Genomic DNA, 25,874 nt, shown 5'->3' on the forward strand with positions numbered 1-25,874 from the left:
CAGCTAAAAGCAGTTTCTTAACACCAAACTTTAACCTATATCAGTCACTGTCAATTTGGTAATTTTATGTAAGAATAAAGACCATCTTTAAATGGAGAAGATAACATGTAAATAACTTCAAATTTTAAAAAGTTAAGATTGTACTGTTAATTCATTAAGACTGTGTATATTATCATTACATAATTTTAGGATCGCCAACCATGTGTAACTTCATTATCTTGAACTAACTGGATTTCTTCTGTTTCTATATGTAAATGAGCGTGTCTTCACGTACATAAAAGAAAAACACTCTCTCACCCTCTGATCAACACTGATTTATCAAAACAGGCTCCAGTTAGAGCCAAAAGCTGAAGTTCTCATAACTATGAGCTTCAAAGTGATGTATGTGACATGAAGTCTCAGAACTCCCAGACACCTGTCTTCAGGGCACAAAATTCTTGGGCATCCTAGATTGTTGGGAAAACAAACACTGGGAGTGTTATCCCATTTTCACTATCATCAAATTCTTACTTTTCTGTCACTAGCTAAAATTCAAAGCTCTAAATTCCACTCTCCTAATTTTACACCAAAGAGTAAAGCTGAAGATAACCTTGAGTTTATAACAGGCCTTTGTTATCAAGTACTTAAAATAATTGACTAAAGGAAAATTGGGTGGGGGAAGCACCTCTCAAAAATCAGCTTACCGATAAACTGCTACTAGTTGCTGGCACAGACCTCTGACTAAGTGAAATAAAGGAGAGTTAATGACAACTTAACTAGGTCATGTGTTTCGCTGACTTATTTCAATGCTAAATACTTTTGTCAAGTGCTAACCGAGGTATTTGAACATTTCTGTTTATGACCTGATTTTCTTGGGGTGCCTGGGTGGTCCAGGAGGCTGACGTTTGCCTTCGGCTAGGGTCATGATCCCAGGGGAGTTCCACATAGGGCTCCCTGCTCAGAGGGTAGTTTGCTTCTTCCTCAGCCCCTCCACCCTGCTCTTGATCTCGTTCTCTCTCTCAAATAAATAAAACCTTTAAAAAAAAAAAAAAAAAACACCTGATTTCTTTTTTTTTTTTTTTTTTAAAGATTTTATTTATTTGACAGAGAGAGAGACAGCCAGTGAGAGAGGGTACACAAGCAGGGGGAGTGGGAGAGGAAGAAGCAGGCTCCCAGCATGGAGCCTGATGTGGGGCTCCACCCCAGAACTCCAGGATCATGCCCTGAGCCAAAGGCAGATGCTTAACGACTGAGCCACCCAGGCGTCCCTGATTTTCTTTTTTTTGAGAACCACTTGAACTTTCCTTTCAAGAGCTATTTTTTCTTTTTTAAAAACCTTTTTAAATATTTCTTTTCAAGAACTCTTTTTCTTTTCTCTAAGTCATAAAAACCTGTCCTCATAGTCTCTAGAATATATCATAGATTCCTAATCAAGGCTCCTATACTTTATTTTGAATGTCGAATCATAATAAACCCATTCCTATGTACTAGTATTTATCTGTGAAGTTATAAATCATTAACTTAAGAAAACAAGATTAAGATATGGGCCTTAAAAGAGACTTACTCTACCATGTAGTTTTTGGCTAAAATTATTTTTATTTTTGTATTTGCTATTTTGTGCCAGGGGACACGGTCCGCATTAGTTCGCAGCCCCTCCCTATTCCCGTAGAACACTTCTGGAGGTTGGAAGTGATAATAGCAGCATCAAAGGCTAACATTGAAGTAGAAAATCTTTTATATAAAAATATAATTTTCTTCTTTTTTGTTAATTAAAATACCTGATGCTTTGCCTCATTTGTGTATAAAAGAATGCTGCTTGAGTGGGATAAATATGGGAACATGTATTACATTTTAAAAAGGAATTATAGCAAATAAATCTGAAATGTGAATGTACATTTAACTAATCTACGGTTAGGAAACACCTTGTTTTTCTAAATAAGACTAGGTCATGTTATTTTAAACAGCTGAACTTTTAAAGAGTAAGAAATAATATTAAGATATTATTATACGGAAACTTGGAAAGATGGGGGGCAGCGCACATAATTAATTTGTACTGAATATTATTGTTTTGACCATCATTCATTATCATTCTAAAGCTCTATTGTGCATGAGGGATAGCTAGGAAAAAAAGTTTGTTAATTTAGTCTTAAAGGTAATGAAGTAAGAAAAATACTTTAAATTTTACTATGTAAACGGAAAAAGAATATACATTATCTTGCTTGGCTACAGCTGCTGTTACTAGGGATCTGTAGTATTTTATGCACACTGTGATATGCCAAACCCAAATTTCAAATAGACTTCAATTTAATAATAAAAATGTTCTAAAAAAAATGAACAAACATATAAACTGATACATTTTAAAAATACATGTACAATAGTCCCCATTATAAAAATATGTCTCAGTGGAAAAAATTTATCTATGCTCTTCTTCCAATAAAGCCTCACAATAGCTAAAATGTTTCCTATAATTATTTATATGTAGTACAGGAAGTCTAGAATACAAGTTTATTTCCTTCCTCCCTATATCAGTGTTACATGGAATTTACTATGTACATGTATGAACAGACTCATATGCACACAAAAATTATATTATGTACTTAGTCTTCTATTTGTAAGGACAAATTTACATATAATATTCATTGTTTATCAAAAAGAAGCTACAAAATGATTATTTTCGATAGCACATAGAGTTCATCCTACTTACTGTTGAAGAGCCCAGTGCAGATTTTGGAGACCTAATTATTCCAGCAATTGAATGACGAATAGACTCAAATTTGGATAGCCTCTCCTTTCTTTCCTGGAGAGATTGAGAAAGAAGGCTTCAGCAATAGTAAACTAGTTATACCCAGTTATGCTGGGTTATCCACAGCTTATCACATATTCCAACTAAATAAAATGCAACCATCCTGACATTAAAGATGACAATCAAATGCATATAAACTCTATAGTATTTTGGTCTCTTAATAAAGGTCTTGATTTGGGGGAAAAATAAGAAAGAAATAAAAATTCATAAGATGAGAGAAAAGAAGAAATGCAAAGGAAATTCATGGGAAACCAAGTATTAACATGCAGGAGAAAAAAAGAAAGACACAAGCTGTAAGGAACCAGTCTAACATAGATTTAGATAGCACTGTAGTCGTGAGGGATTTTCAAGGAAAAGATATCATAGGGAAAAAGCAGGAGGAGAACTATACTGAACACATTTTTTTAAATAGTGAATTCCATTTAATTAGCTAGGAAACTTCCCAAAGATTCACATGGTCACGATGATGCTGCTGATGATAACACCACCAGAGGAGGACCACAAAAAGTAAAATAAGGGGGTGGTGGTAGAACTCCACTAAGGAAAGTCAATCCAGATTGCTACTTGCTTTAGGATGTGTATTTCCAAGTATCATATATCACAATTGTAGGGAACTTTTTCTTAAAATTTTATATCTTTAGATCCATTTAACAAATGCAAATGAAGGGCTAGGTAAGAAGGTAGAAAACATGAGAAAGTAGAACAAAAATGAGACCTAGAGGGTAATAAGGAAGGACGAGTGAGGGTTTGTAATGGAAGCACTGGTCAATTTTCCAATAATGACGACATTTCAACGGTTCATCAGCAGTAGACAAAAGAACTCAAGATCCTATTGCCATGTACTGTATTTCCTTACGTCCTCCATCAGTAGTGATGCTCAATTTTATTTATCCGTACAAAATAAGTAAAGCAGGCCCCAAATAACATCATTTGTTTCCTTCGTCTCTAATATGTAGGGTATGTGTCTCTATTCAGTAAATGCAGACATTTTTAGCCATACACTCTCTGAAAAACACTGTAGTGTCTGAAATTCATTTTCTGTCTCTCCAATTGCCTCCTCCCACTTTACCTACTTTTCATTCTAATGGTTGCAGTACTAATATTCTTTTCATTCTACAAACATATGCACATTAATAATTTAAAGTAATCTTACAATAACCAAACAGAACAAATGACCTCAACTTCCTTTTCGTCATCACTTACACTACTAACTTGCTTATGAGTCCATGTAAATCACTATCTATATCTTGTTTTGGTCATTTATAAAATGAAAAAATTAATACACACCTTCTTCAGAGCACACTTACAAGTTATGTTATTGCACATGATTAAAATTAACATGCTAAAAGCATGTACATATCTAATAAAATTTACTTAAAAAATAAATCTCAGTATGTAGTACAAATGGTCATCACCTTAGGAACGTGAGCATTCCATCCTATAGGTTCATCCTAGCTGTAGCTTCACTTTACTTTCTAGTAAAAATCCCTGTACTGAGTCACGAGAAGCGCTGAAGGAAAAACAGACCTGAAGTACTGAAAGAATGTAGCGACCTTTCTTTAATGAATGTCCATCTTCATCTTGGGTGTTTTAAGTTTTTTTAAAAATCTAATTTGCAGGGGATGGCAAGGGGGTGCTGGGTGGCTCAGTCGGTTAAGCATCTGTCTTCAGCTCAGGTCATGATCTGATCAGAGTCCTGGGGATTGAGCCCCGCATCAGGCTCCCTGCTCAGTGGGGAGCCTGCTTCTCCTACTCCCTCTGCTCCTCAATCTCAAATAAATAAATAAATAAACAAACAAACAATCTTTTAAAAAAATAAAAATCTAATTCTGGTTCTTGAAAGTCTTCTGAAAAAAAATGTTTGGGAAGGTAAAACCTTATAAAAGGTATAAGCAGAATATGGAGAACAGAAGAGTGGGGAGTAAGGCATACACAGCAGTTGTATATTACATTATAAAATATATTATAATGGTGACACATGTATATACAGCCATATATTTATATATAGTATACTTAAAGTATGTAAGATGTCTATACTTATATTATTTATAGTATAATATATATAATAAAATGTATTTATATAATAATAAAATTATATATAGCACACATATTAGAAAGCACTGCAGTGGCTATAGTTCTCTACTTCCCAGCCCAATTTACCCATTTCTTCTCCTGGGGAATTTCTGCCCCTGACTCTGAGTGGCTATGGAGGTGGCAGTGACATTAGTAGAAGCAGTGATACCACTGCTGCTCTTGCTGCTGCTATTACTGACAGAAAGATGAGCTGAAAGTGCTACATTCACCTGTTTGGCAATGAAAGCTTCACAAGAGAGCACTAAGCACCTCTACTGTGAATTTAGGCTTCCCTTCTGAGTTAACGATCTTAAAATACTGGAGAGAATATGGTACCAAAGTAAGAGTACTATGAGAACTGAAAAGCACTGAGAGGTTATGCAGAAAAGTAGAAAAATCAGGGGAGAGTTTTACATATTAGAAAGTATTTTATTTGTATAAGATTTAATAATATGCACTGAAATGACAACAGTAACTCTCTTCAAGCTACATTTTGGGCACCAAACTTTATGACAGAAAAGAGAACCATTTCTCCCAAAACCTTTTGATAATATCAAAAAAGAAACCACTTTCTTTAGAACTAACACCAGATAAGTCTAATGGTCAGGTCCAGGTGTGGGATAAAGAAGACTTCAAAAAGTGCTTCCTTTATATTAAGTGATGAAGCATAATACACTGTGTGTTTGAGGGAATACAATTAGTAAAAAAGTACCCTTTCATTTAAAGTACTCTTTAAATAGGCTGATCTAAAAAATGCATTATCACAAACACTAAGTAGACCTTAAGTTTCATACAGGAATAATAAAATACAAAGAAAGGGGCGCCTAGGTGGCACAGCGGTTAAGCGTCTGCCTTCGGCTCAGGGCGTGATCCCGGCGTTATGGGATCGAGCCCCACATCAGGCTCCTCCGCTATGAGCCTGCTTCTTCCTCTCCCACTCCCCCTGCTTGTGTTCCCTCTCTCGCTGGCTGTCTCTATCTCTGTCGAATAAATAAATAAAATCTTTAAAAAAAAATACAAATAAAGTTTATTAAAAATTTTTACCCAGTGTCAGCTCCACTGGTGCTCAGATTTCCACAAATAGATCATGAAACTCACTTGCTAAAAAGCTGGTCTATGTACCATCATATATCAGCTTTAAATTCTGGTCTCATAATACTTCAGACTGTGCTGAATTCACCGACAGGCTGACTTTTGTAACAATGAATTAAATGGCTACTTTTAGAAATTAAAATTTAAAAAACTTCCCTTTAATTACCATGGATACAATGACTAATCCTGCCTGTTGGCCTGCTAAGGCTGGTGATGATGGGCTCATTTTACCCCCTTTAAGTAATGACAAGGTAAAGAGCTTTCTCCAGATAATAAACACAGGGATTAGTTTGGGCAATAGGATGGCCTCTCACAGTGGAGGGTGTTGGGGGCCAGAGAAGGGGGAAGGGGGGAAGGGCGATGATGTTATGAAATAATAGTCTGATGAGAAGCCCAGAAAAATGTTGTAAGTGTAGCTATAAATCTCTCTCCAAAAAAAAGTTCTAGATGCACTATCACTTTCACTCTCATTCAAGAAGAGCTTTTCATTTTCATTATTTTAAAATTAACTAAAGGGTAGGGGCGCCTGGGTGGTTCAGCTGGTTATGTGTCCGACTCTTGGTTTCAGCTCAGGTCATGATCTCAGGATCATGGGATCAAGGCCCATGTTGGGCTCCATGCTCAGCAAGAAGTCTGCTTGATGAGTCTCTCTCTGCCCCTCCCCCCACTCTCTCAGAAAATAATCTTTAAAAAAAATAAAATAAAAAATAAAATTGACTGAAGAGTCTCACAATTTCCATCTCTCTCCCTCTCTCTCTCCATATATATATAGAGAGAGAGAGAGGGAGAGAGATGTTTTATAATATATATGAAACTGTTTCATAATAATTAAAAGTTTTCTTATTATCAATTTATAAAAAAGAACTCCAAAATAATCCCTAAACTACTTACAGTTCAAGTAAAACCATACCTATCAGGTTTTTAAATTACTCTTCACTAAAACTCCCAGATTGCAGTAAAACAGGCTGTCAGGTTACCTCCACCCTCTCTGCTCACTGAAGTGCAGGCAAAGATATAAAAGGCAAGAATCAAAGCTTTGCTGATTGGAGTAAGTGACAAAAATCAGCAGCTCTTCCAAATGACAGCGTAACTAGATGGCAGAGTAAGTTACAAATTAACAACTTTAACCAAAAAGCACAATACAGTTCTTAGAGCAAGGCCCCTAAAAGAGGCACTGAGGTAGAAAGAATAAGGTTCTTGATGTCAGAAGGCATACAAGTATGAATGTGGGCAAATTACTTCACTAGCTTGTCAGTTTCTATACCAGTACACAGAAGGACACTGGACTAAACAAAATCTTCAACTCAAAATTTCTGTGACCATCGTCCAGCTCCCCAGTCATTTCATTGCACTGATCACTGGCAAAACTCCCACAGAAGAGTTCCACGTAGCAGGCTGGTCACGAGTTACTTCCCTTTTGAGTGTTTAGTCACATTCTGCCTGAGGTGGCCTCAGAACTTGGCCTCCAACGGAAAGGCGAACTACAGGGAAAGGTGCTACTGGGACACTTTTTACACTAATAATAAGACATTAAAACAATAACCAATGTTATTTCTCACAGATTTCTGTAAATAATCCCAATCTAATAACATTCTTAGAAGGAACAGTGAAAGTGATGATCTGGCCCTGTGGGAACAGTCAGATATACAAATCAGGAGCCAATAAGGATCAAGAAAAAGATAACAATATTCATGCTCAAGCTCCAGGCCGAGTGCCCAATATCGTTGTTTTTTTTTTTTTTCTTGGAAATTTAGGAGTTTACATGTTTGATATAGGAGTCAGGGGAGGGGGGGCTTTGTAAAACAAAACTGGGGTCCTCGATGTGAGACAGGAATCCATCAAAATCATAAAGGAGAGCATAGGCTGCAACCTCTTTGACATCGGCCACAGCAACCTTTTTCACGACACATCTCCAAAGGCAAGAGAAACAAAAGAAAAAATGAACTTGTGGGACTTCATCAAGATAAAAAGCTTCTGCACAGTGAAGGAAACAGTCAAAAAAACTAAGAATGCCAAATATCTTTGAGACTACTTATGCAAAGCGCCATGAAATTTGGAGGGATTCTGTGAGAAATAACTACAGGGAAATTATAACCTCAGAGAAGATTGTCTCCTGAAAATAATTCTAGTCTGTTGATAAATGACTCCATAATATAAATGAAATACTGCAAATATCGATATGTCCTTCATAAAGGAATGCATTTATAAATAAACAAATAACTTAGTCTATTGCAGATGCTGATTTGCTGGGGAGAATGAAGAATACAGTTTTTATTCCCATTGGGATATAGAATTTAAGTACTGAAACAGTTTGTAAGTGATTTATTCGAGCAATTGGTTTCTGACTGAAGACAAATCATTTCAGAAGTATTCACTGCCTAGTAACCTAGTTTGTCATGCTGTTTTTCTTTGATGCTTGCATATTAAGAATATTTATTAAGAGAAAGACAGCCCACTTGCTAAGTCAACCATTTTCATATTCTGAAATAATGAAATTGGAAACCAAATGTGCAAAAGGAACATTTGAATGATTATTCAGATTTTATCTTAAAATAACAATGCTAAGAAAATTTACAGTACAACAGAATAGAGTTCGCTGAAACCCAGGTTGTAAAATGTCATATTGTTCTTCTTGCTTTCTTGACTGTGTATCTCTTAACTAAGGTGATGTCTCTAGGGAAACAAGACCCAAGCAGGAGGCTATAATCAGCGTCTTTCCTACTCAAAATCTAAGTACAATTCATGCTCTGTGGTGCTTTTCTCAAATGGATAGGCAAAATGGTTATAGATATTCTTTTTGTAAATTATCCAATAGCGCAAAATGCACACCAGTCAGTTTTCTTACGAGAAAGAAAACTCTACAATTTAAGTGCTGATAGGCTCTGCTCAGTAAACAACTGTGTATCTCAGTATTTTAAAAAAAAATTATACTATTCTGGGTTAAATTAGCAAGACTCATCTTAAGTGAGATTCTGCCTTTATTTTTTTTTTTAAGATTCATTTATTTATTTGAGAGAGAGAGGAAGAAAGAGAGTGTGGGGTGAGGGGCAGGGGGTGAGGGAGAGAGAATCTCAAGCAGACTTCCGGCTGAGCATGGAGCACGACATGGGGCTTGATCTCACGACACATGACCCATGACCTGAGCCTAAATCATGAGTCAGACACTCAACCAACTAAGCCACACACGTGCTCCTGAGATTCTGCCTCTAAAACAAATAAGGGACATAATAATAAGGCATGAAATTTATCTTCTTTGCTTAAACTAATAACTTATAAGACAAAGAATGCATTATCATGAGAGCAAAAGTACTATTTCATTAGAGATCCCTATGTCTAATAATGGAGGCACTCGGCCAATTCCAGCCACACCCCACAAACTCCAAGCTCACACTCTATTTAACAACTTATTTTGATCAGGTCAAAATAACCCTTTTGCCATTTCCTGAATAAGCTGCTCCCGTCTTTCCAACAGCAGCTTCCTTACCTCTCGTCTCTCTCCTACCTCTGTCTCCCATTTTCCTTCTCTCACCTTACAAATAAATACTTACAAATATTAGCCATTATCATTTTAGTCTTACTAATAATGACAAAAACATCTTTTGGCTATTGTGAATGGTACTGCAAGAACTGCAGATACACCTGTTTTCAACTCTTTTGGGGATACATGTAGGAGTGGAATTGCTGGGTCATGTGGTGACTCTGTGTTTAGCTTTTTGAGGAACAGCCAGACTATTTTCCACAATAGCTGAACCATTTTACATTCCCACCAGCAATGTATGAGGCTTCCATTTTTGCACATCCTTATTGAAACTTGTTACTTTCCATTTTTCTGATTATAGCTATCCTATAGCTATATATGGGTATGAACTATTCCTTGCCTTCATTTTTAAAGTTTTTTTTTTTTTTTTTACTGATTATAGAATTCAAAGTTGATGTTTTTCTTTTTCTCTCTTTCAACACTTTGTCTTGTGGTCTCTACTGTTTCTGGTGTGAAGTCAGCTATAATTCGTATCATTATTCCCCTATTCAAAATAAATATTTTTCCCTGACTAGTTTTATAATAAACAAGGATATAAGCAAATGTAATTTTATTTTAATTATCCTGCTTGGAGTTTGTTAAATTTCATGGACTTGTGGGTTGAAAGTGTCAGAAAACACTCAACCACTGTCCCTTCAGAAACGTTTTCTACTCCCATCTCTCTCTCCTCCCCACCTTAGATTCTAATTACATGTATGTTTGTCCATTTGATATCACTCGGTGATCTCAAATACTCAGTTTTTCTTTTCCCTTTTTGTTTCCATGTGGATACTTTCTATCAACCTATAATCACATCTCACTGATCTACTAATAATTCCATTTAATGAATTCCTTAGTTTTGATATTATATTTTTCATTTCCAGAATTTCCATTTTTTAATGCATCCATATCACTACTGAAATACCCCATCTTTCATACCCATTGTAATCTATTCCACTAGATCCCTCAGCATTTTTGTAATAGCTATATTAAAGACATTGATAATTCTAATAACTAGGCCACCTGTGTCTATTTTCTTAGCTGTAAGTCACATTTCTTATTTCTCCATTTCTCTTTTTAGTGTGTCATATATTTTTGATTGTGTGCTGAATGGTTTGTATAAATGAACAGTAGAATCTGAATTCAGTAAAGAGGGATACATACTCCTTTTTCTGTCAGGCTGCTAGGTTGGGACTATAGGTAATAATCTGTGTCTGGTTTTTGCTGCAGCTTTAGTCTGAATCAGTTCACCACCAGCTTCAAACATTCTGAGAGCTAGATCAGGAGTTCTTTTCAGCTAAGAATGGAATCTGAGCCTTGGCAAGATGCCAGTATCCTGCCTAAGCTTCAAAGTCAATCTGCCTGCTCTAGGAACTATAAATCTCTCCAAGCTTTGCAGCCTCTTTGGGGGATGGGCGGAGGTGTGCTAGGGAGTTCTCTCTGCTTTCCATTCACACCCACCACTTTATGCATCTAAGAAGATAACTTTCAGCCCTCACATACAGTCTCTTGTGACTTTCTATATCCAAACTGGATACAGAAAGTCATTTGCACTTTTATTAAGACAAGCAAACTGCCAGTCATCATTTTATTCCCTTTTAGTCACAAACCAAGAAAATACAAAGACACAATTTAAGGATCTTCAGTATGACAAAAGAAAATGCCATTAATTTATCAGAAGTTACAGACTTGTATTTGAATACCATATTCTAAGGCAGTCAATGACCACAAAAGGCCTTCAGAGTTCAAGCCTATATTCCTCAGAAGAGCATTTAAGGGTTAAACTCCGAATATCTAAAAAGTCTTCATTCTTATTATTTTGGTTTGATTTGGTTTTCTTTCGTTGATTGCTTTTGAGGGATATGGAAGATGAGTTTTACTGGTTTTGTATCTGGGTCAGAGGACCTTAGAAGAATACGATAAAGTCTACTATGTACATACTTCAGTTCGGTATGAACTCTGTTTTAAGTTTCCAGCGTCATCTAAAAAGTTCTCTGAATGGTTTGACTTTTTAGTATTCTCATAGTGCACATGCATCAATAACCCTGCTATCTGTTCAGAGTTCCTTTTGTTACCGGAACAAGTAATTGGGAACGTTTGTAGTTTCAAGGCCTCAGGCAAGATTTTACTTATTAGAATGGAATCAGAAACTGTGGGACCTAAAAGAATATTCTAAAACAATTTTAAAAATAAAAATAAATTTTAAAGACAGGAATGTGGTACTTATAATATTGCACTTCTATTATCAGCAAATAAAATCCGACTAGGAGACCTGTGTTAGGAAGAAGTCAGTCAGGTTCCAACCATTTGTCTCACCCTCACCCTTCCGAGAGAAGCTGCCATACTGTGAGACTACAGGTACTGGCTGCCTGAGAATAAAGTCAACACAACAAAGGGTAGAGCGGAGAAATGATGACAAACAAATTCTTGATGACATGGTTTAAATCTCTGGATATATCTAGTTACATGAGTAAACAAACTCCCTTATGTACTTTACCTCTACTGCCTAGGTTGACTGTTACATGGAACTAATATAGCAGAGTTTCCTAGACTATTCACTAGCAATTGAAGATTTCCATAAGCAATTATAAAAGTCGCAATTTCCACTAACAAAATAATACACTAACTTACATTTTTTTTGTTCTGGACATATATTTACTTTGAATAGGAAAACAAATCTTCTAATATTGAAGGACATTAATATAAATGTAAAACTTCTTTATAAAGAACACTTATTGTGTTGTGTTGTATTATGTTGTGATAATTACTTTTACTTATTCCTATTAATTTAAGTTTCAGGGGTGTCTGGGTGGCTCAACTGGTTAGGCAGCCAACTACTGACTTCCACTCAGGTCAAGATCTCAGAGTCCTGGGATTGAGCCCTGTGTCTGACTCCCCACTCAGCGGGAGCCTGCTCCTTTTCCCCTTGCCCTACCCTCTGCGCACGATCTCTCTCTCAAATGAATAAATAAATCTTTAAAAATAAAACAGAACAGTTTCAGCACATGACATACAAAATAATTGCTCAACATGTCTGGAAAAACCCTAGTTTGGATGATTAACAGATGTTATACCACAAAAGGTTAAGTAATCCCACAGATTTTAGAACTGCCTTATTAATTAAATTTAAGCAGGTTTCATTTTTTTTTTTTTAAGATTTTATTTATTTATTGGACAGAGAGAGACACAGCGAGAGAGGGAACACCAGCAGGGGGAGTGGGAGAGGTAGAAGCAGGCCTCCTGCTGAGCAGGGAGCCGGATCCCAGGACCCTGAGATCATGAACTGAGCCGAAGGCAGATGCTTAACGACTGAGCCACCCAGGCGCCCCTTAAGCAGGTTTCTTAAATGCAGTGTGTCTCAGAGCCTTAATAACACATTAGCACATGTACTTTTTGTGGGGGGAGAAAATATTATTCTGCAAGAGTCACTTCAAGAAATGTCACAAAGCTTCCATTCTGTGGGGTTAGAAGGGGAAACATTCTCTTCTACATCAGTCATGGCTTCTTCTTGGATATTATCATCACATGTAACAGCTCCAAATTAACTAATTAAAGCTCCTCTTTTTCTGGCCAATCTCTTATCCCATCAGTTTGCTTTCAACCAGTACCACTATAACCATTTTTCAACTTCACTGGACCCTAAGGCTTTGATTCTCTTTGTTTCACCTAATCAATCACCTTCTCTTTTCTTCTCTTCTCTATCTGACTGAGATGCCATAATATATCATTCCAATGATGCTCTTGCCAATATTCTAAACTCCCTTGCTATCCTACCCTAGTTGCACCCATGTAGCAAACCCCAACCCTGGATAGTTGGATAGATCCAACCATCCGCTCTCTCTGAGCATACACTCAAGCAATTCATCACAGCTGGAGAGAATCACATGATTCTTAACTTCAAATGGGCCCCAAATATCTGACAATAAGTCTACATTTCTCTGGCCAACTCACTTCTTACTCTCTTGGGCCTAAAACTGCCTCATTCTACCCTCTCCAGTACAAAGAAACTACAAGCCAGGAACCCTTTCATCTTGCCTTTTCAAACCTAAAAATCTATTACTTCTCTTCCCTTCTAATTTGTTTTCCCATTTGGAATTATGTAGCCGTCTCCCATCTAAGGCTAACCTCTCTACTAGTACTTTGTATCACATCTCCTCCTGCTCTCCCAAGAACCTTAAACCTTATAAGAACTTAATAGATCTCTCTTTGAAAACTTTTCTCCTATCCCATCAACTTTTATACAGTTTAAGTTGCTCGTATAGGGAAAAAAAGGAGAAGTAGTAAGAGAGAAAGGATGGAGAAGGATAGGGAGGAAAGAATGAAGAGAGGAAGGGATGAGCCTCTCCCTTCACCACACATCCTTCTGCTACTGCTTATTTTCCATAAACAAAATTTCTAACAGAGTTATCTATGCTTCCTGTCTCCACTTTCCTCTCCTCCTACTTATTACTCAGTCCTCCCCCATTGGCTTGTATATCATCACTCAAGCAAAGCAGATGCTTTCAATTAACCAACAAACTCCATTTTACTGATCCGATAGAGACATTTCTCACTTATTGTACTTGACCTCTTTGGGAGAATTCCCCTCTATTGACCATATACTCCTACATGAAACATTTATTGCCCTGACCCACTCTCACCCAAGAGGCATAGCATGGTCACGTGCTTCTAAGATCCACTGGCTCAGGTCTCCTTTTTCCTCACTCTATCTTTCCTCCCTGGGTAACATTTTACATGTCCCAACTTCAATTACCACCTAAACCAAGCCCGCTCAGAATTTAAATCTCCAAATCTGACTTTATCATTGAGCTATAAACCTGTGTACACATCAAAATATCCATGTGACTTCTCTACTAGAGAAGACAGAAAAAGTCAATTTATTTCATAATGAACTCCTAACTCCCAAATAGCCCTTTTCTGGGAATTTCTCATTTCAATGAATGGTCCTAATCATCCTGTTATACAAACCAGATATCTGGAAGCCCAAACTCACACTTACAATATATATATTCCAAGAGGGCAGAGGGCTTTATCAGTTTTTTATTCAAATTATCTAAACATTAAATAAATGCTACAGATTTTTTACAGATTTATTTATTTAATTTAGAAAGAGAGACAGAAAGAGAGAGCATAAGCAGGGCAGGGTTGGGGGGGCAGGAGGAGAGGAGAGAGAGAATCTCAAGCAGACTCCCTGTTGAGCATAGAGTTCCAACTTGGGGCTCAATCCCATGACCATGACATCATGACATGAGCTGAAATCAAGAGTCAGATGCTTAACCAACTGAACCACCCAGGGCACCTCAAAAATATACTACATATCAATGACATCTTTAAGCAAGAGGGTAGCTTAAGCAAGATGGTAGCTATCAGACATCATGTAATAAATAAATAAAAGAGTACATTTATTTGAACGACTCTTTTGTACGAAAGAATCTCAAAGGACTCTTACGACACAAACAAAACTGACAAATTCAGATTTAACCAGTCATCCCAATTACACATAACATTCTAAGTCATATTGACTTTGGGAAATCTGCAGTTATCTTTATTTAAATTTTGGGAAACCCTCAAAAACAACAGAAGATAATCTTGGGAGTTAAAATATTTCTTCCTCCAGCATTTTTCAAAAAGATTGACTCTTGAAATAGGAGAGCTAGCCTGACAAAGGACTGAAGATTGTGAAGAATAATTATGGTTCCTTTAAAACTTAGACTCTGTAAGATATGTAGGTCATGTGAGTGTAGGGAAATTTCATCAAGACATGTATGAGGATATATACTCCCTCTTGCCATTTATCAATGATTTTGATTTGTAAACTAGCTAATTATGTTTATAAATAGTGCAATATTTTGGTACAAAGAGCACTTAGCTTATTAAAAACAGGTTCAGGAATAGCATAATATGTATCCAGAAATAAAAATGTATCAATGAATTATAATTTGCCAATTAAAGTTAAATACTACTTCCAGGGCTTACTTTTTATCAATATGAATGCTAGAAATCTCAGGACCAGGTGTCTATTCCTTTATAATAGGCTCCAACCTGCTTAAGTTAATAAAGCACCCACTGGATTTACTGGTATTTTCAGAAGTTCAGTAACTATTTCATCAATAGGCAATAAGCAGTGTAGAGTCAACAAAAATGAACAGCATACTAAACTGCTGGCCTAGAGCAGTCACGCATAACTCCAAATATCAGACTTGAAATCAAGAATATCTTTGATTAGGGGCGCCTGGGTGGCACAGCGGTTAAGCGTCTGCCTTCGGCTCAGGGCGTGATCCCGGAGTCCTGGGATTGAGCCCCACATCAGGCTCCTCTGCTGTGAGCCTGCTACTTCCTCTCCCACTCCCCCTGCTTGTGTTCCCTCTCTCGCTGGCTCTCTCTCTGTCAAATAAATAAATAAAATCTTAAAAAAAAAAAAAAAAAGAATATCTTTGATTAGGTGTCAGCATTCAAACCACAATTTTTCATCTGAAAATTAAAAACGGGTATTCACCACGTAACCATACCAGAGGTTTCACAAAATTATTAAAGGTAGAACAATGGCCATTATTATTTAAAATGGTATTTTTTATGTTTTATTTTTTAAAATATTAATTAATCAATCAATTTATTTATTTATTTGTTAGAGAAGGAGAGAGAGAGAGAAAGCATAAGCAGGGAAAACAGGAGAGGAAGAAACAGGCTCCCCACTGAGCAGGGAACCTGATGTGGGGCTCGATTCCCGAACCTGGGGATCATGACCTGAGCCTAAGGCAGACAATTAACCGACTGAGTCACCCCAGCACCCCAAAATGGTATTTTTTACTAAGCAGAATCATTACATTGAAGAAAAAGTTTAAAGACTAATAATTTGAACATTCACCAAATCCCTTTGCTCCTACTGAATTCCCCAGTAATTTCGTAACTAGTCTTGGCCATCCCTGTCCTTACAGAAAAGAATACTGCAATCTATACTTATTGGAAATGCTCATAGAAAAAAATAACAAATCTCATTTTCACCCATCAGCTTGAGGCAAGGTTTTATATAGCTCTGACTACAGAGCTCACTAAACCCCTAAATAAGGCCTCTCTAGAAAGGTTTCCTGTGGCTAACTCATTTAGAGCAAAAGCTTGTGAAGATTCCAATAAAGTGTCTGAGAAGTTATGAATGGTACTTAAATTTTTATTCCTGATGAGTTTTCCACCCCACAACATTCTTTTCGGTTCTGATTATATATTTTCTGACTCAACATGTAATTAAAGTAAAAACCTGATTTGTTGCATTAGAAGTGACAGCACTGAATATGGAGAGCCTCTATTTTATTAAAAGAATGGCCAGAGGGAGTATATATTCTTATGCATGTCTTGATGAAATTTCCCTACGCTCACATGACCTACATATCTTACAGAGTCTAAGTTTTAAAGGAACCATAATTGTTCTTCACTATCTTCAGCCCTTTGTCAGGCTAGGTCTCCTATTTCAAGATCTATACTGTAAATATTCTCTCCTTGCCAAGGATTATGAGTAAGTAGCTGCAATGTTTTTCATCTGAGATTCAGAAAAGGTTAGGGAGAAGAAACTTTCCTGTAAAGGAGGAGAAAAGCTGCTACAAGTATCTGTCTTGTAATCAGATGGATTCACAATTTCTAGGATGGGCAAGAAAAAGAGAAAGTTGCTCAGAGCCAATCTAGGCCCATTTAACACCAACTGCTATGCTCGAAAGCCTGCAGCAAGCTCATTTTTTTTTTAAATATCCAAGGGAATTTGAATAATATTCTATAGGTGCAGGGCATTTGATTCTAATATATACTTTCATGGCCTTAGACTCTGCGAAAATTCTTCCAAAGCCCCAAAATACCACTTAGCCATAATCAACCAGAGCCTTTCAGAAGTCAAAATTCACTCCTCAGGGAGTATTTTAAACTTCTAACTCCTGATAAAGTACAATAAAGTAATAATCTCCACATCAGAACAAAGCATTTTAACTGGGTCTTTACAATTTAATGTAAACAGATACTTGTCCTACCATTTACTTATGTTTACTCGTAAACATTATTCTTCAGAAGTTCTTTTATTTGAATTACAAAAACACCATAATACTGGAAAAGTTTACTTTTAAATAAAGATACATAAATTAAATGCTGACTGGCACATTACAGATACTTTTCATTATTTTAAAGTCTTTACACAAGAGTGAACAAGTTAAAAGTATAATAAAAACCGTTATCAGCCAATGAATTCTTAGCAAAGCAATTCAACCAGCAAAGTACTCAAGCATTCTGAATCATTGGACTGGTAAAAACTCTTGAAAAAATAAGTTTAAATAAAGCTATATTTTTAAGAAACCACATTCAAATCAGCTGGAAATAACTCTGGTTCTACAGCTTATCCTTACATTCCCTTAACCTTAAGAGAAAGCAATGTTATTTAGATAACATTAGGTCTAAAAAAATTAATAAGAACACATCATTTTAAAACTCATGTTAAAGAGATATGAAAAAATGAAGCAAAATACAAGCCATGAAGATGTAATACTAATATCTGGACTTCAATTCATTGGGTATTATGAAATGGAGATTCCTAATCAGAATGCCTAAGATAGTTAAGAAAATGCTTTCTTAACCAGTTTTGTTTTCATGTAATTATGCTTACATAAACCAGAACAGGAAAAAAAAATGTACAAGTACAAAGATTAACACTCATCTGGTTAGTCCACGTGAGATCTACTACAATTTCATACTTAATTCTGCCTTCAACAGGCATGTTCCAGTTCATTAGAATTATTTGGTAGATTAATGCAAGCATATAATTTCACCGGAAATACAACATGTAGTTTTCTTAAAAAGATATCTGAGGCAGATTTAAATGAGAAATCTGTGTTGAATGGCTATTTGTGATTAGCTAACTGGATTATTAATTTAAATACAGTTACCACATTTACCAAATAATTAATAATAATTTTTCACTTAAGATTTAAACAATAGTTTCACTTTCTTCATACTAAGGATAAACTAAGTATATCAATGAAGAATGCGAATCTCAAATATGAATCATTAAATATGAGTCATCAGAAGACAGAAAGGATATTGTACAATACATAAAATTACCTCAAACACAGAAGACATTTTAATATACTTTTGGACATTGTGTTATGAAATTCATGTAATAGTTTATGAAAATTTATTAACTATTAGTAATATGCCTACACATGCATTTTTCATACACAATCTTCAATAATAAAATCTCCTAAATATTTTTATCATTCCTTGAGTTACTGACAAATGTTTATTTTGTCATGCAATATTAAAAAGAAATTTATATAATGTTATATGTCAATTATATCTCCAAAAAACTTTTAAAAGACAGGAGTGTGTAGCCACACACAAAAAAAGAAATTTGAAATAATCTAAAGCTTTATTTAAAACATGCCTTTTTAAAAAGATACTATATTACATAAAAAGAAGTTCTCTTTAATGTCTTTTTTATAACAATAACACAAAGAAAAATAAATAAATAACCAGCAATATTACATTGGTTGGTACATTTTTTTTTCCCTGTAAAGACCTAGATAGGAAATATTTAGGCCATGTGGTCTCTGTCACCACTGCTCAACTCTGCCCATATAGCACTGCAGCATGAAAGCAGCCATAGACAATACATCAACAATGAGCATGGCTATGTTCCAGTAAAACTTTATTTATGGATGTTGAAGTCTCAATTGCACATAATTTTTGTATGTAACAAAATATAGTCTTTTGTTTTTTTTTCTTTCAATTACTTAAGAATGTAAAAACAATTCTTAGTTTGTAGGCCATAAAAACATGGGCAGTTGGCCAGATTTGGCCCATGGGTGATAGTTTTTCAACTGCTGCTATATTACATCACTTAAATTATAGAAACTATATAGCAGAAGCTATATAAGCAATCGTTAAGAGGGTAGATAACAGAGTCAGACTGAGAGAGTTCAAATCCTAGCCCTACCACTTCCAATCTATATCACTTGGGACAAGGTGCCTAGCTCTCTGTACACTGAATTCCTTCTCTATAAACTGGGAATAATAATAGTACTATCCATTAGGAATAGTAATAGTTCTACCCTGTAAGTCAGCTAACAGGATTTACTATGGCATGGAAAGGACTTATCAAAGCTCCTGGCACCAATAACTAGTAAATCCTCTCTAAATAGACTGCTGCCAGCACCGTAATCAAAATACAGGAAAAGTTCTATTTCATAGATGTATTATAATATACAAAGACATTCGACCTCTAAATTTCTATAGGCAAAATCAGAAAAATCTGTTTTTAAAAAACAGTCATAATATTTTAGAGCTGGAAGATACTAGAAAAATAATCTGGTTTTATCAGAAGCTCAGAGAGGTTTGTGATCCTACGCTGAGTTACAGTCAAAGCCAGGACTAGAATCAAGGGTTTCCATCTACATTATGAGTCTAGAAAGTCCTCTATTTATTGTACCAATTTATTGTAGCAATTAAGCAGACATTTATTGACCAAAATTTACACACTTCTTTTTGAGGGATTTGGGAAAGTGTACTTGAGAGGTATGAGATGAGGGGCCGGCAAAAGCTATTCCAGAAAGGCAAGATAGCATAGTGGTTAAGAGCAAAAATATGGTATCGAAGCTGAATTTAAATTTCAGCTGCTTGACCACATGACCTTGGGCAAATTCACTTAATATTTCTAGGGCTCACAGAATAGGTAATCAAAAAATATTTGAATGAACAGCGAAAGAACTAGCTTCTCTCAAAGGTAAAGGTCTCACCCACAATCAAAGCTTCAACTTCTGAAAACTTTCTTGATGATTAAAGAGAAGACACACACAAACTGTAATAGATTGGATGGGCCCCCCCAAAAGATATATAAATATGGCCTTACTTGGAAAAAGCGATTTTGCAGACATAATTAAACTAAGAATCTCAAAATGAGATCATTCTGGATTACCCAGGTGGGTCCTAAATGCATGACAAACATCCTTATAAGAAGACTTAGAAGAGGAAAAAACACAGAAGAGAAAGCAATGTGAAGTAGGAAACAGAGATCCGAGTAATGGGTCTACACATCAACACCAAGGACGGCCAATGGACACAAGGAGCTGGGAGGGAGGCATGGGATGGGTCTCACTCAGAGTCTCCAGAAGAAACCAATTCTGCAGACACCCTGATTTTGGACCTCTGGCCTCCAGAACTGTGAGAGAATAAATTTATGTTGTTTTTAAGCCACCAAGTCTGTGGCAATTTGTTAGGAAACTAATACAGAGCTAACAAAGAAACAACAGATACTTACTTTGTAAAGTAATTATCAGCTACCCTAAACAAACCAAAAATAAAGATGACCCTTAATCAGGAAACCTGGTCAAAAACTGCATTATTCTCAGAAATTCTCATACAGTAAGATTAAAATGAGCACATGTGCACTTTTTTTCTTTCATTTCCCACTGCAGATTTTAGAAACTTATCTCTGATTAGAACAACACCGTGCCCCAAAATCTGTCAGAGGTATCACTGCAGTCCCAAAGACAGTTTTTCCCAGCAGGAGCCCCAATAATTCCAGAAACTACAGAGCAATATTCACAGCTACACATTACTGAGGTCCCAAGATTTTCTCTCTTGGTTTGCATTCACCTGCAGTGCAGTAGCGGAACACTGGCTAACTTTTTCATTTGCTTTGCTAGCAACTACTTCCACACTAATTAGCACATGTGGTTTGAAGCTTCTTTTGATATTTTGGGGCCCAATTTTGTTTCTGATAATAAGATGCCAGCAAATAAAGAAGAAATTTCAAAGTCAACTAACTCCTAGGCAAAAAATAAGCTGATCAATAAAAGTTTATGCAGATAGGGCATATATTAAAAAGATCAACAGTGAAAATAAGTATAAAAATTACTGGACCAGTCTTTATTCTACCACATTTTTTTCCCAAAAGCAGTTATATAACAAAACTATTTCATGTAGAATCAGTGGCACAAGGAACCTTCTGAGTTAAGAGATTTTCTAGTTCAACCTTTCACTTCATAAGAAATGAGAAAATGGAGGTCAGAGGAGGTCAAAGGACTTGCCCCATGACACACCTATGATGACAAAGCTACCTCTTCCCTTACTCTCCTTTCCACCATAACGCATTGCCTATATTTCATCCAGAAAGTCAACCAAATGCAGGGCATTGGTCACTCATTCAAAAACTTAAGGCATGGGGGGGGATGGTAATTACACGAAAGCTGAATTTTTACACTGAAACAGTTATTATATTCAAATTTATAACATTAAGTATAAAACTGTGGTTCATTTACACCTAAAAAATGATGCACTGTTTTCAATACCACATCTCAAGAAATATAATAAAAACAGAAATGGAACAGTACTACTTAATTAATAATAATTATAAGACTGTGGAATGCTGGTAATATGAAGACACATGCATGCACACCCACAGAGCCATTATGGTGGAATGGTGAAAGGTTAGACATGACTGAAAATGACAAAATATTAATGATAGTTAAAAAGACCTATTTTACTATTAAAGATAAAACACTAAAATAGGGGAGAGGGTTTTGAATATAGACACAGGAAAGTCTGGATCCATATTTCAGAAATGCCTCATTCAGTGCCTTATAAATTTATTAAATCTCAAAGAAGTTCAGTGAAAAGCCAAACTATTTTTGTGTTAAATATTGTCCAATACATGAAGAAAAGTAAGAGTAATTACACTATTGCTAAGTTTTAAGAGCTATGTCAAAGAAGACAGACATAATATACCACTCTAATTCTCTGCTGAAACAAGAATATTGACCTTCTTAGGAAATGGCTCTAACGCTGAGGGTAGCTAACATTTATTGAGCACTAACTGGGCTCTGTACATACATGCATTGTTCTGTAGATTTAACTGTCTATAATACCATACAGCAGGTCTTCTTATCCTCCTTTTATAGATTAGAAAGTCAAAGTTTGGAGTGGTTAGATAACTTTCCCAATGACAAAAATAACAAGTGCAAATCTATAATGTAAATCAAATCATTTCTTCCCTTCCCTACACTGACTGGGCAGCAACAAGATTATTTATAGAACCAAGGAATTAATAACTGGAATTTTTAAGAATCAGCTTCACTGCTCTAAGAATTATACATAGCTTTTTTTTTTTTAATCCACAAATTCTCTTGAGGCTTTAAAGGTATAAAAAATCAAGTGGCTAATTACAGTATCTTAAAACTTGAGTAAAAATTCAGAATTTTAAAAGAATGATTTACTTTGGAACTAAATTGGCACTAATGAGATGTCTCCTTTGGCCATATCTTTAAAAAAGGGTTACCCTCACAAAATAAATTATGTATTTCTATCTTCTTATAGAGTTTAAAATGAACATAATTTGACTTTATCTTGCTGAGTTAAGGCTATTAAGACTCAGTTTTGGAAATTCTTCCAAATATATTTTCTACTTTTTTTTCCCCCAGATTCCTCCCTTGGTGTTAAAATATGGGTTATTGCAGGGCATCTGGGTGCCTCAGTTGGTTAAGTGTCTCCCTTCGGCTCAGGTCATGATTCCAGGGTCCCTGGATAGTGCCTCACGTCAGGCTCCCTGCTCATTAGGGAGCCTGTTTCTCTCTCTACCCCCTTCCTGCTCTGCTCTCTCTTGCTATCTCTCTCTCTCTCAAAGAAGTAAATAAAATCTTAACTAAAGTATGGGTTATTACTTCTGCTACCGACAGTGCCTGACTGCTCTCCTCCACCCACCCCACATTTGCACTGGCTATTTACCATTTGCTGTTTCTAATCGATGGTACTTTCAGAAATCATGAACGTAAGTTTATTAGAACTATTTCTAAATAGGAACAAAAATTTTTAAGATTCTTGCTGAGTAAAGCATATGATCTTTATGATGTGAACTTAGTTACATTCATCTCTGAAATCTCATTAAGATTATTCTGAGTGTATGTGACATGACCAGGTAACCCCTTAAAAGAGACTGGTCTCTTCCTGAAGGCAGAGATTCAAAGAATGAGAGAGATTATGAGGAAGGTGGCTGGAGGAGGCTACAGAGCCAGGTATTTTGGTGGCCTCTGAAAGCTACAAGTGGTCCCCAGCTGACAGCCCGCAATGAAATGAGGAACTCAATCCTACAACTGCAAAGAATGAATTCTACCACAACCTCATGAGCATGAAGAAAACCCCAAGCTCCAGATGAAAACACAGCCCAGCCAACACCTTGACTTTAGTCTCACAAGCCCCTGAGCAAAAAATTCAGATGCCATGACTGGATTTCTTTCTTTTTCTTTTTTTTAAAGATAATTTATTTATTTATTTATTTATTTGACAGAGAGAGAGCCAGTGAGAGAGGGAACACAAGCAGGGGGAGAGGGAGAGAAAGAAACAGGCTCCCAGCAGAGGAGCCTGATGTGGGGCTTGATCTCAGAACACCGGGATCACGCCCTGAGTCAAAGGCAGACACTTAACGACGGAGCCACTCAGGCGCCCCGCCATGACTGGATTTCTGACCCACAGAACTGCGAACCAATAAATGGATTTCTTTTAAAAGCCATAAAGTTTGTGGTAATTGGTTATACAGCATAGAAAAACTAACAGAAGGTCTCCCAGCATTTGCCTCTTACTGACTGCTCCTCTCCTGAAATTCTTTATGAAGCATCTGTTCTCTTGGATTGCCTCTTTCCCTTCTCCTGTTACTCCCCAGTCTCCACTGTAAGCCTTACTTGCCCTACCCACCTGGTGTTCCCCAAGCTTCCGGCCTTAGCCTTTTCCTCACACTACAGTATCTTCCTGCGTGATCTCTTTTACTTATTTATTTATTTTGAGCAAATGTTTGTTGAACAACTCCACTGTTCAAGACAGTAATCTAGGCTCTAGGGAGCTATCAGTGAAAAAGAAGGGGAAAAAAAACAACAGGAAAAAAAAATCTGTTCCTGTGGAGTGTTCAGAGATGACTCCTTTCTCTATGACAACCAAGACAGACTTGTCTCCTGTGTTCCAGACTCAAATGGCCAGATGTTTTGCAGATTTCTCCACTGAAATCCCCAAAAGCCTCTTATAGTCAACTTATTATTTTCATTGAACTTTCTATTTTACTCTGTACTTGCAAATGCTTCTACACACACACCTATCCCTTCCTACCTCCCTCCCTCTCTTTAGGAGATGGTTTGGATTCTCTTCAAGAACAACTTCTCTACCTATCCCACAATGCCCTTCCATTTCCTTTCAATTTCACTCCATTAATTTATTCCCTTTACTCCCTCTTTCATCTGAATTTTCAACATCCTCCTCTCTACCAATTCTTCCTCTTTACTCATTCCTGTAAGTAAAATCATCTATAACTCTACAAATGAAATTCTGTAAGTGGAAGTCGTCTGTAATTCTGTATCTACTGATTCTGTGAGCAGTTAATTCTCCCGTCCTTTTAAAAGTAAGAAATAACACTTTCTTTACCCTGTGTGTCCTTCAAACTATCACGTCAACTACTCTCTTTTCCTGCTTATCCGAAATTCTCCTGAGTAGTGTAGACTGTCTTCTGTTAATAATTACAATTACGGGATGCCTGGGTAGCTCAGTCACTTAAGCATCCACCTTCAGCTCAGGTCATGATCAAGCCCCGAGTCAGGCTCCCTGCTCAGCGGGGACCCTGCTTCTCCCTCTCTCTCTGCCTCTCCCTACTGCTCATGTTCTCTCTCTCTCTCAGTCTCAAATGAATAAATAAAATCTTTAAGAAAAACTAAAAAAACAAAACCCAAAAACAATTATTTGGTGCATTTCTTTTGTATAAAGCAAACTACAAGGCAACTTTCCTGCTTTATCATTTAATCCTTTAAAAGCAATTTAAAAAATCGGGTGCCTATGTGGCTCAGTCAGTTAAGCGGCTGCCTTCGGCTCAGGTCATAATCCCAGGGTCCTGGGATCGAGCCCCATATCAAGCTCCCTGCTCTGCGGGGGTCCGCTTCTCCCTCTCCCTCTGTGCTCCCTCTCAAGTAAATGAACAAATCTTAAAAAAAAAAAAAACATAAAAAATCATTATTATCCCCATTTTACAAATGGGGACGCTCACACTCAGAAAGGTAAAGTGACTTGTCTAAAGTCCCACATTCTGGATTTAAATGCAAATACACCTTATTCTTAAATATTCTGAAACGATTTCTTCAAGTGAAACCTCACTTCTCACTCCACTCACACCCATATTCACGCAATCAGACCACCACCCTCACGACTCCCCAGAAACTATTCCCACTGAAGTCACTAACAACCTCCTAAAAATTGCCAAAATCAAAGAAAGCTTTTCAGTCTTTATATTTCATATTTCTTCTCTTTCTTTGTCCTTTCTCTGCTTTAATTATACTGATCACTCCTAAGTCTTAATCTCCAGCTTCAGAAAGACATACCAAGCTGCCTGCCAATCATGTCTAGAAGAAAGTTCAG

General features: G+C 36.4%; 1 protein-coding gene across 7 annotated transcripts in view; it reads right to left on the bottom strand.

Annotated features, from left to right (window-relative positions):
* Window positions 1–25,874, bottom strand: part of FER (FER tyrosine kinase) — a 424,607-nt gene that overhangs the window by 234,416 nt on the left and 164,317 nt on the right. For 6 of the 7 annotated variants that reach the window (XM_040621988.1, XM_040621985.1, XM_040621986.1 and 3 more), the window contains one exon: window positions 2,684–2,776. The exons of the other annotated variant lie outside the window; for it this stretch is intronic. In XM_040621988.1, the coding sequence (XP_040477922.1) occupies window positions 2,684–2,776 (93 nt within the window). The remainder of the gene's footprint in view (window positions 1–2,683; window positions 2,777–25,874) is intronic. 7 annotated transcript variants of the gene reach the window in all.

Source organism: Ursus maritimus, unplaced genomic scaffold, assembly GCF_017311325.1.
Source record: "Ursus maritimus isolate PB19 unplaced genomic scaffold, ASM1731132v1 scaffold_5, whole genome shotgun sequence".
Taxonomy (NCBI): Eukaryota; Metazoa; Chordata; class Mammalia; order Carnivora; family Ursidae; genus Ursus; species Ursus maritimus.